Source organism: Ictidomys tridecemlineatus, chromosome 1, assembly GCF_052094955.1.
Source record: "Ictidomys tridecemlineatus isolate mIctTri1 chromosome 1, mIctTri1.hap1, whole genome shotgun sequence".
Taxonomy (NCBI): domain Eukaryota; kingdom Metazoa; phylum Chordata; class Mammalia; order Rodentia; family Sciuridae; genus Ictidomys; species Ictidomys tridecemlineatus.
In genome coordinates, this window is record NC_135477.1 from 83,707,216 (window position 1) to 83,723,867 (window position 16,652).

The following is a 16,652-nucleotide window of genomic DNA, read 5'->3' on the forward strand; positions in this document are numbered from 1 at the left end:
AACCACTTTTTTACTTGAAATCTGTGAAATTGACTTTTTTTCAGAGTTACTAGTAGGAAAGAGACTATTATTAAACACTGCTTTATTTCATATTTTAAACACTCTTTTAGCCTCTTAGCCCAACATGTGGTATTTATTTAATAAATTTCTAAATTAAATGATAGTTAGGTATTAAAAGGAATTTCTTAATATCAGTGGACTATTGTATGAATCTAAACTGCTCATTGTACAACCTTGTTGATTTCTTTGTCTACTCTTAATTTTTTATTTAAAATCTTTTCATGTACTTCATTTCCTTTTTAGACTGAATCAGGATATGGATCTGAATCGAGCTTGCGTCGACATGGCTCAATGGTATCACTGGTGTCCGGAGCAAGTGGCTATTCTGCAACATCCACCTCTTCATTCAAGGTTTGAGTTTATGAATGTTTTAAGTTGAGGCAACATAACTTTATTTTAGTATTGGATGTTGTGAGCTGAATTTAATTGATAGGTTTTTTTAAAGAATTTTTCTACAATGTAATTTGAATTTTTATAGAATAATTTTAAGGAGTAAAATCATGACTCAAAGTGAACATATATAAGTTTTTATTTAATGTGTTAATGAGCTAAGACATTAATTTTAAAATTGTTTCAAAGGAGAATCTAAAGAGTACTGAAATGAATTTGCTAGTGCAAAACTCATCAATATACACAGATGAAATCATCACCTCTGTGCAGGACAGAGTTCCTTTGGATCTTTGTGGAATCACATACATTACTCAGTTTTTTATTAAAAGAATTGTAAAATAGCTCAAATGCAATGAAGGGCAAAAACTTTCACATGATCAGATGTCACCCTCCCATCAGGGTTTCCTAAACGACTCTCACAAATACTGTGCAAGTATATCCAGGAATATTTTTTACCATTTCCAAGTCTGTCAGTTTCTCCTCACAATGTCTAATTTGAAAATATTAAAATGTTATATTACAGCTAAGCATGGTGGTACACACTTGTGATCCCAGCAACTCAAGAGGTCAAAGCAGGAGGATCACAAGGTCAAGACCAGCCTCTGCACCTTAGCAACATCACAAAATAAAAAATCAAAAGGGCTTGGCATGTGGCTCAGTGGCAGAATGTCCCTGGCTTCAATCCCCTGTGCAAGTTGTCACACATTATTACCTTATTTCCTACAGGTTTATCATTTTCAAGTCACTAGATTAATCAGCTTCAACCCTATTCCTAGAAGTATGACCTTGAACTTGGTAGCATTCTTTATCCATTCCTTTAGTGATAAGGTACAGACTTTAAATGGTGATGAAGTACCATAGACCAAATAAAGTCAGTCCAGTTTCGTTTCACTTGAATTACACTGCCTCCCTTCTTGTGTCTTGCAGAAAGGCCACAGTTTACGGGAGAAATTGGCTGAAATGGAAACCTTTAGAGACATCCTATGTAGACAAGTTGATACTCTCCAGAAGTACTTTGATGCCTGTGCTGATGCTGTCTCCAAGGATGAACTTCAAAGGGATAAAGGTTAATTAGGCTATTACCACTATTTTTACTTGGAGAATGAATGGATTTAAAGCCTCTTGATCTTAACGGGTAATGTCTTTAAGTAATAAAAGTGATTATAGTCACTTTTGCTGCAAACTCCCAGTGTAACTGATCTCAGCGTTAATGTAACTTGAGTACTCTAATAACATGTTCCAATACATTTCTGGTCATCCATACCAGATACTCTGGAACACTTTTAAGTGATTCTCTTTATTCAATTAAAAAATAGTATCTGGTCTCTTATAATATGGAGCATTTACATTATTATGTCTAGTAAATTTACCCCTTGATGAATCTTAGAGGACACAAGCATACATTAAATTCTTTAGATCTAGTATCAATTGATTCCTTTCTCTTTCTATGCTCCTCTCTCTCTTGTTCTTCCTTCACTCTCCTTTCATGTCTCTTCATCTGCCCTTTTTTCTCATAGAAGAAACCTTCTTCATTATATATACATTTAAAAATAGTTTTAGTGAATTTTTGTTTGAAAAAAAGAAAATAGCATGGATCATCCGTTAACTTTTTTTACCTTTTGTTGTTGTTGTAGATGGACACAATACCTTTGTTTTATTTATTTATTTTTATGTGGTGCTAAAGATCAAACCCCAGTGCCTTACACATGCTAGGCAAGTGCTCTACCACTGAGCTACAACCCTAGTTCTCATCATTTAATTTTTAATTTGAGATTTAAAGTTATTTTTCCTTTGGGAGTCCTGAAGATATTGCTAATGTCAGTGGACATGTCCTTCAGTTTTTCTCTTGATTTACTGGGGAAACAAAAATAAACTACTTTTCATTGTAATACTAACTAGTATTAAATTTATTGCTAGTATGACTAGGTCACTTGGCGGTTTTATTTCTTGGTCTTACTAAAAGTATGTATGTATGTATATATATATATATATATATATATATGCTCTGATTCAAATTCTTTTTGTATTTTTAGTTCCCTTTTTCCCCCTTTTAATTTTTTTTATAATGACATTAATCTCCTTTGTTAGCCTCTTAGCTATAATTTTGTTATTTTAGTGGCTACTTTAGGGTTTTGCAGTTTGTATATTAATTATATATTGTTTATAGTCTACCTTTAAGTACTTTATATGTAGCATCACAACTTTTCAGTAATATATTTTTATTTCTCTTCATTACTAAGGTAAGACTTTTCTGAGTTTTCCAACCAGTTTCTTTTGAATTAGGAGGTTTCCCAGTCTGCCTTGCAGGAACAGGTACTTTTCTCTACCACCACATTAGTTTTGAATACTGTTACCTGGAATCCTTTTGGAAGGTTCTAGCCTCTGTGGTTCTTTAATTTGCATGTGCTCTCAGTATTCTGCCAAGTACTCAAAGGAAACCTCCTGATGTTTAATGTTCTTTCTGTGTAGCTTTCTCCTCTACAGTACTCTCCATGAGAAGTTCTAGTTACCTTTGTTTGTTTGGACTTTCAGCTCTATCTCCTCATCTCAGGAGTCTACTAGCCTCTTCCTTGGGTTCCCTATTCTTATTCTATAGCCTAGAAACTCCCACGTCAATGAGCTGGAGCAATCATAGAGCTCACATCTTTTGTTTCCCTTCTCTTAGGGATCACTGTCATTTATTGCCTAATATCCAATGTCTTAAAAATCATTGTTTGACCAGGTGTGGTGTTGCACACCTGTAATCCCAGCAACTCAGGAGGCTGAGACAGGAGGCATAGCAAGTTTAAAGATCAGACTTGGCAAATTAGTGATATCCTATCTTAAAATTAAAAAAAAAAAAGGACTGGGATGTATAAGTAATTAGAACAAATAAAAATAAAAGGACTGGCAGTGTAGCTCATTGATAGAGCAACCCCAGGTTCGATCCCCAGTACCACCAAAAAAAAAAAGAATAGAAACATTGTTTTACATATATTATTCAGTTTTTTAGTTTTGTGCTTGAATAAATTCAGTCCCTTCTTACTTCATCTTGCCCAGAAGCAGAAATCCATACTCCTCTTAAAGTACTTAATTTTGCCTAAATTAAGTACCTTGAAATTCTTTATATTTGATGTATATAAAGTTTTGGGGGTTTTTTCCCTCCAAAATTCTTCTGTTCTTTTTTTTTCAATTTGATAAAAAGGGTATACTTATTTTTTATAAGTATATCCTTTTTATTAAATTAATTTTTATTTTGTTTGCAGATAAGTAGTCCTTTAAATAAAACTGAATAAATACAGAATTGAGGCTTTTGTTTATATATAAATTATCCACACTAACAGTGTTATAGTATTGAAGGGATAGAAAGTGGTGATGGAAGAAGTAAAAGTTGGGATGCATGGGAGATTTGGAAAATAATTTTTAAGCTGTACTCTGAATCCTTTCTACTACATATTTGAAACTGTCAACAGCATAGACTAATGTTTTAGTTTACTAGGGCTACTATAACAATAAGTACCAGAGACTAGATGGCTTAAACACAGATTTATTTTTTCACTGTTCTGAAATTGAGATGATGGCAGCATTGATTTCTTCCAGGTGTGATAAGGCAGAGATCTGTTCTAGGCCTGTCTCTTTGGCTTATAGATGGCTATTCTACTTGTGTTTTCACATCTCTCTGTGTGGATTTTTGTGACATGATTTGAAATCACTTAATACATAGCCTCCTTTCTGATCAGAATGGTCTCTTTTACCAAGATCAAATCTATTATACTAAATCTTATCTTTGGATCTTGCACTTCCTTCTTTCCCTTACCTCTGCAAAAATCTGAATTAACCATGTTTTATTTTTTAAGTTTTTGCTATTATAGTGCTAACATATTCACATTTAAGTGATGGGTATAAGATCCATTTTATAATCAGAGAAACAGCAGTTGAGAAATATTAAGTAATTTACTTCAAATAATTACATTAACAATGAAAAGAAGAGCAGTAAGAAAATTAATTTTTAGATTAAATCCCAACTGTTCTTGGATTAAATAATCTTAACCTAATAGCCAAATAACAACAACAGGGATTTTCAACTTTTTTTTTTTAGCCCAATGTTCAATATATAAAACTGATGAAAACAAGAGTTAAATCTGGTGAAAAGAGTGGCCTTCCCTCTTTGCTTCCCAACAAAGCACTCCTTGTCCATCTTTGAGGCATCTTAATAGCACTTAAAAAACAGTTAATTAGGATAGTATTAAATCAATGTCAAGATCTTGTCCAAAGAGAAGTATTGAGGTTTTTTTGTTTTTTATTGAGGGGCCACAGGATTGAACCCTAAGATACTCTATCATTGATCTAAATTTCCAGTCTTTTTGATTTTTTGTTTTGAGATAAGATGTCAGTAAGTTGTCCATTCTAGCCTCAAACTTGTGATCTTCCTGCGTCAGCCTCCCCAGTCACTGGATTTCAGCATGTGCTACCACACCCAGCTGTGAGTACTGATTTTAAAATAGCAGTGTGCAGAATCACATTGGTTACACATCCACATTTTTACATAATTACCATATTAGTAACTGTTGTATTCTGCTACCTTTCCTGTCCTCTACTATGCCCCCTCCCCTCCCCTCCCATCTTCTGCAATCTGTATACAGGGTAAAAACAGGAGTTCATAACCCACTTGAATCTAATGTATGAAATATGATATGTCAAGAACTTTGTAATGTTTTGAACAACCAATAAAAAAATAGCAGTGTGCTATATTAATGGATTTCTTAGAATTGACTATACTTACAAATAATTGAAGACCCACAGGGTATGAGTTTGTTGGGATGAACTCAACTACTGTGTACAACTATGAAGCCCCAAAACAAACAAAAAACAGACTCTGGGAAAATGGTTTATATTGGGACTAAGGTATCTGCAGAAGCATCATTATGGGTAACAAAGCCTGTAAGAATGGTGCAAATAGGCCAGAAACTGTAATCTCAATAACTCACGAGGCTGAGACTGAGGGTGAGGCTAAAGCAGGAGGATCGCAAGTTTGAGGCCAGCCTCTGCAATTTAGCAAGGTTCTGAGCCACTTAGTGAGAACTTGTGTTGGGATGTATGTAGCTTAGTGGTAAAACACCCCTGTGTTCAATCCCTAGTACAAAAAAAAAAAAAAAAAGTGGGTCTAGTGGAGACCCATTTCTAAAAAGAATGATAAAACTGGAAAAGAAAAATGTCCATTGGCTATTGATGTCATCCACTGAGTAGAATGAATACAAGGTAAATGATAGGTTATTATTTAAAGTTTTTATTTTAACTGAATAGCAGATTCCAGTAATTAGAAAATAACAGTACAGAATGAAGGTGTTTTAGGTGGTGATTCCTACTGTTCATTCAAGGGAGGAGAGAATAAGGTATCAAATTGGGCTTCATATTCATAGGAGAGAGAGGTAAAGAGAGCGCTACTCCTTATAGAATCAAAGTACTCCTAGATAAAGAAAATACAGGCACGTATGTAAGACATTGGTTTAGAATGAAATTGCTTTGGTAGAGAGTACCTCAAAAAATAATACAGATTGCTATTGCTTATCCAAACTACTTAGGATCAGAAGTATTTGGGGTTTTGCATTTTGAACTATTTTCATATACATAATGAGATACCTTTGGGATAAGACCCAGTGTAAACTCAAATACATTTATGTTCCATACACACCTTATACACTCAATCTGAATATTTTCTAAAATTATTTCTTTTTCTGTAATTGGGTAAGTTAAAAGGGATATTTAGGTACACATACACATTGGGATAAATGAAAGTTGATATCACATCTTGAAGTAGTTTTATTTTGCTTGCATATACAAAAAAAATAGCAGATTTAAGGTACCTTCTGCATGTAAGATATCCTTTTACAGTCCTCAGCGCTTTTAGGTCTTTTGAAGAATTATAAAATGGCCCCATTTTATAGGAGGAGATTAATAAGACGAAATTATTAACCAATCCCTTAAACAGAATGGGTACAGTTTCAAAATAATGTATTTAATGGCATTCCATAGCATATTTATTGAGTATGCCTTTATGAACAGTGAAAGTATAAAAGATGAATAAAATCTTATACTCACAGAATCTAGAGTATAATTGACTCAGCTGAACATAAGAATAATGTAATTGATCTCTTTTTTAAAATTCTAATATCCTTAAATGTATTTTATTTAGTGGTAGAAGATGATGAAGATGACTTCCCTACAACACGTTCTGATGGAGAATTCTTGCACAGTACCAATGGCAATAAGGAAAAATGTAAGTAATGTGTATTCCCACAGCTGAATAATATATACTTTCTAAAGGTATGTAATAATTCACTGTACAACAAAGACTAATTCCTAGTTGAATAATTTTTAAAAAGCAGTGGAACTCTTGGAATCCAAGTTAAAATATCTAAGAAAAATCATGTAGATAAAGTAGCCACTTTGGTGTTGTATAATAATGGCAACTCACTGTCTAACAAAAGCTCATTCTAAATTCAGATTTCCTTTAGCCCATTTACTTCATTAGTACTGATACAATCAATTTTTAGTACTGAAGAAGTTTTTCTTAGAGATTATTGTTATAGAACTTAACTTCAACCTTTCTCTAGAGTGTATATTCTCTTTAGAATTTAGTTCTCTGTTTGATAAAGTGGTATCAAAAAAGTAATAACTATTATTATAAGGGAAATTATTGAAGTAGCTTAATTTTTATAAGTATAACTGCTTATATACCTAGGAGTAAGGTGGTTTATTGATTGTTGCTGTGTTTTTAATGAATAAACCAGTCGGAGGAATTCTGAATCATTGATTACTGTGAATTATAGCCAGTGCTCTTCTTTTGACATTCCTAGGAAAAAACTAAAATGGATTTCTGAAAATCTTTAAGATACAAAAAAAAAAAAAAAGACTTTTGCAGAAAAAAAATCTAATTTTGCTGAAATTATTTTTTAAGTGGATAAAATCTGTAGTGAGAGTACACTTTTAAAACTGTTTCATGATGGAAGTAATTTTCTATTTTTGAGATCATATTAGAATATTCTATTATAGATACTAAAATCTAATGTTTCTTTTCCCCTACCTTTTCCTTCTTTTTTTCTCTCCATGTTTCTTATTTTCATTGAGACTCTCCTTATAACCTACTCCCTTTCTACTCTTGCAAAGTGCTAGCTTAAAGTTTATTGTGTAAATTGCCCTTATAACTTTGGGCTAAAATGTTAAAACTTGCTAAGTCATCTAGATTAATGTATCTTTATGGAATTAGAGGACTGTTGGGGGATGGTTCTTGCAGGTACATTTTAATTTCACAATGAATAATATGCTTTAATAGAACAAGTACTTTGTTTGGATTTAGGAAATACTATTGAAAAAAGTTTTAAAACTTGCAGGCCTGATCATTCATCCCACATAAACTCAGCTGTCCCACCTTCATTCCCAAAACAGAACAGAACCTTATCTTCTTTAGAAATTGAACTAGAGAGTTCTAGATTTAGGAATACTAGACCCAGCTAAAAATAGGTATATTGTATCAATAAAGTTATTAACTAAAAATGTACATACATACTGATTATTGATATTTTACTGCCTCATTCTTCTCATCTCCAAGAATTGTGGTGTATGACAGAAAATTAGAAGGTAACTGGCAAAACAGAATGGCCACAGAAAAAAATCTGTAAATAGAGATTTGGGGAATTACACCATGACAAAGGTATCTCAACTACCAAAATTCCTTCATGAAAGCCACTAGTCAGAAGCCCTGCTAATGCATACAGAGCTTCTAATATATAACTCTTAAATGTGAACAAGATCTTTAGATATTTGAAGAAAGACTCCAACATGATAGATGGTGACCAAAACAACAAATTAGAAAAACAGAGCCTGGCATTGTGGCACATAGCTGTAATCCAAGTGATTCAGGAGGCTGAGACAGAAGGATCACAAGTTCAAGGCCAGTTTCAGTAATTTAGGGAGACCCTCAGCAACTTAGTGAGACAATGTCTCAAAATAAAAAAGGACTGGGGATGTATCTGAGTGGTAAAGCACTCATAAGTTCAATCACTACTATCAAAAGGAAAAAGGAATTTAGGCAATGCAGGAAGCAAAAGAAAACCATCCTTAATGTCTTTAATAAGAAAACAAAGGGCATCCAGATTTGAAACCATCTGTACAGATGCCATGATCTTGTATAAAGAAAAGTGTAAGGAGTCCACTGATGACTATTAAAAGTATAAATGATTTCAGCAAGTTAAAGGTTGTAAGATGAATATGTAAAACATAAATTGTACTGTATATACTTAAAATGAATAATTGAAATGAAATTATATAAACACTCATTTATAATAACATCAAAAATAATAAAACACTTAGGCATAAATTTACAAAAGTACACACCTTCTGTTCTGAAAACTATAGTACATTTTTAAAGAAGACCTAAATAAATGGAAAGGCATCTCATTTTCAGAGGTCAAAATACTTATATTGTTAAGAATTCACTACTTCCTAAATTGATCTACAGATTTAATGCAGTTCTTATTAAAAATTTGCAGTAAGCTTTCTGAAGAAATTAACAAGCCAATCCTAAAATTCATATGGAAATGCCAAGGACCCAGATTCATCAAAACAATCTTAAAAAAGAACAAAATACCGCATTCACTGTATAATCATTACAGATTTTATACCAAAATTTTTGACAAAAAATGGAGTGTGACCATTATTTTTTTAGAAAAAAAATATGCCAGTATCACTTAAAAATCATTTTTACTTAACTGTCTTTGGGGCAAGATTAGGATGTATGAATTAGTCATATACATTAATGCATTGGTGACAGCTATAGGTAAAAATTGGTGGGATTTACACTTCCAAATTTCTTATTACAAAGAAACAGTAATTAAGACAACGTGTATTACTTGAAGAATGACAGACACATAGATCAACTGAATAGAATTGAGGGTCTAGAAATAAATCCTCACTGTACAGTCAATTGATTTTCTATAACATGACAAGTCATATCAATTAGGAAAACTAATCTTTCCAACAGATGATGTGGGGAAGCTAAATATCCATATATAAAAGAATGAAATTGAATTCCTTATCATACAAATACAAAAAAAAAACCCTAATTTAAATGGATCAAAGAAAAACTCTCAGAAGAAATCTTCTATGGGTGAGGCAGAGTCTTCCTAGATATACACCAAAGTGACAAAAGTAAAAATAGATCAGTTGACCTTTACCAATATTAAAAATTTTGAGGTTCAAAGGATACTTTTTAAAAAATGAAAAGATAACTCACAAAATAGGAAAAATATTTGCAAATCATATATCTGACAAATAATTTATATCTAAAATATAATGAACTCTTACAAAGTTGTAATAGATATCTCAGTTTGAAAATGGACAGAGTACTTGAAGACATTTCTCCAAAGAAGATATTCAAGTAGTCATACATAACTACATTTTTTAAAAGATCCTAAACATCATTAAGGAAAATGCAAATGGGATGCCGTTTCACGTCTACAGTGGCTTTATTTTTTTTTTTTTTTTTACAGTGGCTTTAATCAGAAAGAAATAAAGTAATAGCGAGTAGCGGGGTCTGAATTAGCAAATTATATTTCATGTTTTTATAATTATGTCAAAATGAATTCTGATATTATATATATAACTAAAAAGAATTTTTTTAAAAAAGAAATAACAGTGTTGGTAAGGATGTGGAGAAATTGAAACCCTCATACACTGCTCGAAGGAATGTAAAATGGTGCACCTGTTTTGGAAACATTCTGGCTGTTTTTCAAAAGATTAAACATTGAAGATATCATTTGACATAACAGTTCCACTGTTGGATCTATATACAGGAAAAATGAAAACACATCCATATAAAAACTTGTACATTAATGTTCATAGCAGCATTATTCACAATAGCCCAAAATGGAAATAACCTGAATGTCCATCCACTGATGAGTAGATTAACAAAATGTGATATATCCACACAATGGAATATTATTCAGCCATTTAAAGGAATAAAGTCCTGGATACATGCTATATAAATATGGCTTAGCCTTGAAAACTTGCTAAGTAGAACTAAGTTGCAAAAGACTACTTTTATGTTTGTCTACATGAAATATCCAAAAGATGCAAATTATAGAGGTAGACAGTAGACTAGTGGTTGCCTAGGGCAGGGGACATGGGACTTGGGGGAAATGGGGAGTGACTCTGGTGGGAGGGTAAAACTATTTGATCCCAAATTGCTTAAAAAAGGGGGTTTTGATGAAAATGTCCTAAAATTGATTATAATGGTTGTACAACTCTGTATATACTAAAATAACATTGAATTGGATGTAGTGTATGAATGAATTTTATGATATTGGAATTATATCTCAATAGGCTATATTTTAAAAGACTAAAATTTATTAAAACTCAGAACTTTTGGACTCTAAATTTAGATTAAATGAATCTAAAGTTATATATTGACTTTTTGTACCTACCATGAATAATATCACCCAATATTCCTAAACTCTCATTTCTTTTGATTAAATTTCATTAAATGTTGAAGATGGCTACCAGTATAGGATTTTTATATGTATTTTATTTTTAAGTTGTAACATTTAATTCTATTTCTAGCTATATTTTCTGTCTAATTTTCCAATTTAAGTCTCTTCTTACATAATACAAATAATTATTTGGAAATTATTTACAAAGTATGTTATCAGAGCATTTTGTCAGACTATCTATATAAAATGGAGATATATTGATTTAGCAAATTGAAACATGCTTTTGATAAATCTCACTGAGAAAAAAATTTAGTGTTAATATTATAACATACATTGCTCATATCTATTCTTTGTGCACATGCTTGCACATTAATTGTCAATTAATTTTAAGTTTTTAACCAATTTATTATGGTTTAGATATGAGGTACCCCCAAAAGCTCATGTGTGAGACAATGAAAAAAAGTTTAGGAGTCCAATGACTGGGTTGTGAGAGTTTTAACCTAATAATTGTGTTAATCTCCTGATAGGAATTAACTGGATGGCAGCTGTTAGGCAGGTATGATGTGGCTGGAGGAGGTGGGTCCCTGGTGGTATGCCTTTGGGTTATATATTTAGTCCTTGATGAGAGGAGATATCTCTCTCTCTCTCTCTCTCTCTCTCTCTCTCTCTCTCTCTCTCTCTCTCTCCACACACAGACACACACACACACACACACACACACACACACACACACACACCTGCTTTCCTAGTGCCATGTCCTGAGCCACTTTCTTCTACCACATTCTTCCACCCTGATGTTCTGTTTCACTTTGGTCCCAGAGCAATGAAGCCAGCTGTCTGGGGATTGAGACCCCTGAAAATGTGAGCCCTAAAATAATCTTTTCCCCCTCTAATTGTTCTCATCAGGTTTTTTGGTCGTAGTCCCAAACCAATTGATTATCTAACCCAGTATGGTTAATATCACGTCTATAGTCTTCAGTCATGTTTCCTCTTTGTCCTAGTAGACAGATGAAGAGAGATTTTAACAAAGTTACCATTCTGTATGTTCCTCTTTTTTTCCACCCCGGGGTACCTGGGAAACCAGGGTACTCTACCACTGAGTTACATTCCCAGCCCTTTTTATTTTTTATTTTCAGATGGTCTTGCTGAGGCTGGCCTCAGACTTGTGCTTCTCCTGCTCAGCCTCCCAAGTTGCTGGAATTACAGGCATGATTGCATCTGGCCGCAATCCTCTATGTTAAGAAGGATTTCTCTCCAGTAATCCCTTTCTACTTTGCACCATACATGATTATTTGGAATATTTCTTTGGGAGGAAATTGAAAAAAAATTCTTGAACAACTGGGAAATCCCCCTGCAGGTTGTCTGTGATGATGTGCAAGAGTGCATGAGCCAGAGGCATGATTCCTGACACCCTGTTTTCTCCAGGGCTGGAAGACATTCTAATCCTACCAACTGTTAAAAGCTTTTTCAGTATTACCTTTACCTACTTAAAAGATTATTTTATTTCATATCTTCATGTCCATTAAACCTGGGTTTACTATTTTTATTAATCGCAATGAAAATGGATAATCTTTTGCTTAAAATATATACAGATTCTTTGGCTATATGTCCAAATTTAGAAAAAGGTTAATGAAAACGATGTTTACCCTGTTACCATGAAATACAAAAACCTTTATTGTTACTTTCTATTTTCTCCCAAATAATACTTTAAAGAATAGGTTGTTGCCAGAACTGAAAGATGATTTATTCTTTGATAAGTTCTTCATATTTCACACCAAAGAAGTGTGTCTGCTGTTCTTTCTCAACAGTCCTATGTAGACCCTTTTGTTTCTTGGCTGAGCTGTGCAAGGAACACTAATGATGCCTGCATTTATTTGTTCCTCTTCATTCTGTCTAAGCCAGTCTGTAAAATTGTTACCATTACATTTTATAGATCTTCTAGAGCCACCAACTCGATTAATTGGCATTAATTATGTTGTATTTTTCTGACTATCCATTGGTTTTTAGATAGATGAAAACAAAATATAGCATGGTAAAAGTAAATAAATAAAATAGAGCATAAGAGTCTTAGTGAAATGAAGGGATTCTAAATCTTTCAGCTTCTGTCAGATATATTTTTAGTTCTGACATGTTGGTGTTATCTTACGAGTTCCTTTATTTTCTGAGTGCACGAATGTGTAAGGTCAGAATTCAACTGGAAGAACTATAGATCTGAATGATAATCTTAGGAGCCTAAGTACTTACGAATCTAGATTAATAGGTTGTTTTGTAATTTCTTCCATTTCTTCCCAGCATGCACATAGTTACAAACTGTATATGTTCTCTTACTGCCTGGTATCATTTTCCCAGAGGAAATTCAGGCACATCACCTTGTCTCTTAAAGAATGTTTTCCTCTTGTCTTCAGTGGAGACATTCAGATAAGCAAACTAATGAAAAATTTTCAAGTACTTGGAGGTTTTGCTTAAATTTTTCCTTTGAGATTAATACAGTTGTACATTGTAAGGTGTAAGAAACCTGGAGCAAAGATCAAAGCACCAAATTTAGAGCAACCTATTGGATGGCAAATTACAATGATGTCTTGTCTTTGTGACTTTCATTTCCTAATATGAGAAATGTTTCCTTACATAAGAAAAGTGTATTTCAGAGGTCTTATTGTGTAAGATCCTTATTTTCAGTTTTTTAAAAAACTTTAAACATCTGTTACATACTTTCTGTATCATTCTGAAAAGGACTTGAGGTGGCTGCTTTCGGTAGTAGTAAGTGCTGTTTTAAGATGTTTTCAAAGACATTTCACCATGCCTTTTCATCTTATATTGATTCATGTATATGAGTTAGCAAATGTTTAGCAGTAAGAACCCATTCTTATAGTTGCATACATTCTCTTACACGGATGTCTTTGAATTTCTAAGTTAATAATTAGAGAAAAGAATAATTTGTAATAAAACAGCAATCTTGGTAAGAGTGATGGAAAACAAAGAAGTTCTAATGATCTGTTGCCCTTATAAATTTTCTCCATCCACTTTCTTTGTTTTCTTTTTCTTTTTTCTTTCTTTTTTCTACTAGGGATTGAACCCCAGGGGTGCTTAATCACTGAACCACATCCCAACCCTTTTTAAATTTTTATTTTGAGATAGGGTCTCACTAAGTTGCTGAGGATGGCTTTGAACTTGTGATCCTCCTACTTCAGCCTCCCTAGCCACTGGGATTACAGATGTGGGCCATCACACCTGGCCCTCCATCCACTTTGTCATCCCTCCCCACCCCAAACAACCACTGATCTATTTTCTGTTATTGTAGATTAGTTTGCATTTTCTAGAAGTTATTTAAGTGGATTCATATGGTATGTATTTTTTTTTGCTTAGTTTCTTTCATCATTGTTGTTGCATGTAACAGTAGTTGATTTCTTTTCATTGCTAAGTAGTGTTCCATTGTATAACACAATACCACAATTTATTTATCCACTCATCCATTGGTGGACATTCGGGTTGTTTAAAATTTGGGCTATTACAAATAAAACTGCTATGAACTTACATATATAAACCTTTGCATGGCCATATATTTTTTTTTATTTGGGGTAAATACTTAGGAGTGGAATGACTGAATCACATGTTAGACGTGTGTTTAACTTTTTTAAAAAACTGCCAAACTGTTTTTCACCAGCCATTAATGAGAGTTCCAGTTTTCTACCACCCCACCAACAGTTGGTATGGTGAGTCTTTTTAAATTTCACACATTTTAAGAGATGTGCAGTGGTATCTCATTGTAGCTTTAATTTTGCATTTCCCTAGTAATGTTATTAAATATCTTTTCATGTACTTTTTTGCCATCTTTGTCTCCTTTGGTGAAGTGTACTCACATCTTTTGCCTAGTTTTTTTTTGATTGGTTGTTTATTACTCAACTTGTTGATGTATTTTGAGGTTACTTGTTATATTCTGGGTATGACCTTGATTAATCTATACCATGCAGAGATTTTTTTCCCCAATCAGTGGCTTTTCTTGTCATTTTCTAAAACAATATCCTCAAGAGCAGAAGTTTTGTATTTTGATGAAGTACTGTTTATCACTTTGTCCTTTTACAGATTGTACCTTTACTATCATCTACATCTGAGTTTTTAAAGACATTTAAAAGGTTCTATCAGAATGTTTTCTTACTAGCTATAGAATAATAAATTATTCTCTCTTGTATCCTGTGAGTTTTAAGATTTTTCATTTCATTCAAAGGCTAATCATTTATAATTATATTATAAAACATAAAAAGTATTTAACATATTAATTGGTCCTAGACTTAATTTGAATATTTTCTTAAGTTATATTACTTTATAGTAAAGTATATCTTCAGATATTTTTTAAATCCCAGATTTCTTAAAATGTAAGGTACTTCTTAGCATAATTAGGTCCCTTTCTAAGCTGTCAGAATGTTATTATTTAAGTATTACTCCTCCTACCACCTGATTCACTGGGTGCAGCACAGCAAATATATTTCAGGAAGTAGAATCTAAAAAAAAAAAAAGAACTTGAAAGTGCATATGTTGTCATAAACCTTTGCTCATAGAGTATGGATAGGATATTTTTAAATATTGGTCAACAGGAGAAAAACTATAATTCAAAAACCTGCTCAGATTTGCTAGTTTTATAAATATTTTCTAATCTTAAATTCTGATGAGTTATTTCTTCATTTGAAAGATTTTCAGTGAATAACTTTCTTTTTCAGTATTTCCACATGTAACACCAAAAGGAATTAATGGTATAGACTTTAAAGGGGAAGCCATAACTTTTAAAGCAACCACCGCTGGAATCCTTGCTACACTTTCTCATTGTATTGAATTAATGGTAAAGCGTGAGGACAGCTGGCAAAAGAGACTGGATAAGGTAAGACTAGTTCTTAATTTCTTAAAAATTAGATTTTATCTGAGTTTTATATATCAATTGAACATTTAAACCAAACTAAGTTCTTAGGCAAGAGTCCATTGGGTTGATAGAAGTAGCAGGTGGTACTACTTTTGATATTTTAAGGGACTCTTAAACTCATTTTCTTAAATAAGATTCATCTGTTATATATTTAGCTACTATAAAATATATTCTCTTCATTGGATTTAATATAAAAAGTTTTATGATGGTATTAGTAATGCTTTGAAATAAAAGCAATGAACCATTTAGTATTACTTACCTTTTTGTGTGGTATGTGAAATTGTATTCAAGTTATATGAGTTAACTAAAACATATGAGCTAGCTAAATATGCAGTTAAACATTTACTTTACATTCATAGGTGTGTATTTTTCAAAGGGTCATTGTGATATTATTAGCATACACTGTGTTGTTCAAATATTTGCCCTAGTTCCCATTTTCACACCTTTGTTTAATAAGCAGCACTGATGATAATATTAGAATATGAAACTATAGTTTGTAGCATGAAGTATAGCTTACTGGATTTGCTTAGGAGAAACTTCTGTTCATAATTCAACTTTAGTGAAGTAATAAAATGTTAAAGAACTGTAACATATCTTAGAAAATCTAAGTTGTAGTCCAAAACCATTATCTTATAAAATAAGGAACTAATAAGCCCAGAAACTTGTCCGAAGTCATTAGATAACAGAATTAAAGAGATTTTTCTCTGTTCTGATATGTCAGCTGTGGATACCAGGCTAGACAGCAATCAGAATCTTATCATTCATCAGAAAGTTTTATTGTTTGCAGTGTTTGAAGGTCTTTCAATTTGAGCAAGACACTAAGGAAA

At 32.6% G+C, this 16,652-nt stretch overlaps 1 protein-coding gene across 2 annotated transcripts in view; it reads left to right on the forward strand.

Annotated features, from left to right (window-relative positions):
- Positions 1 to 16,652, forward strand: part of Cert1 (ceramide transporter 1) — a 110,267-nt gene that overhangs the window by 55,203 nt on the left and 38,412 nt on the right. For both annotated transcript variants that reach the window (XM_005328945.5, XM_013360194.4), the window contains exons 4-7: positions 304 to 411; positions 1,378 to 1,516; positions 6,623 to 6,706; positions 15,629 to 15,786. In XM_005328945.5, the coding sequence (XP_005329002.3) occupies positions 304 to 411; positions 1,378 to 1,516; positions 6,623 to 6,706; positions 15,629 to 15,786 (489 nt within the window). The remainder of the gene's footprint in view (positions 1 to 303; positions 412 to 1,377; positions 1,517 to 6,622; positions 6,707 to 15,628; positions 15,787 to 16,652) is intronic.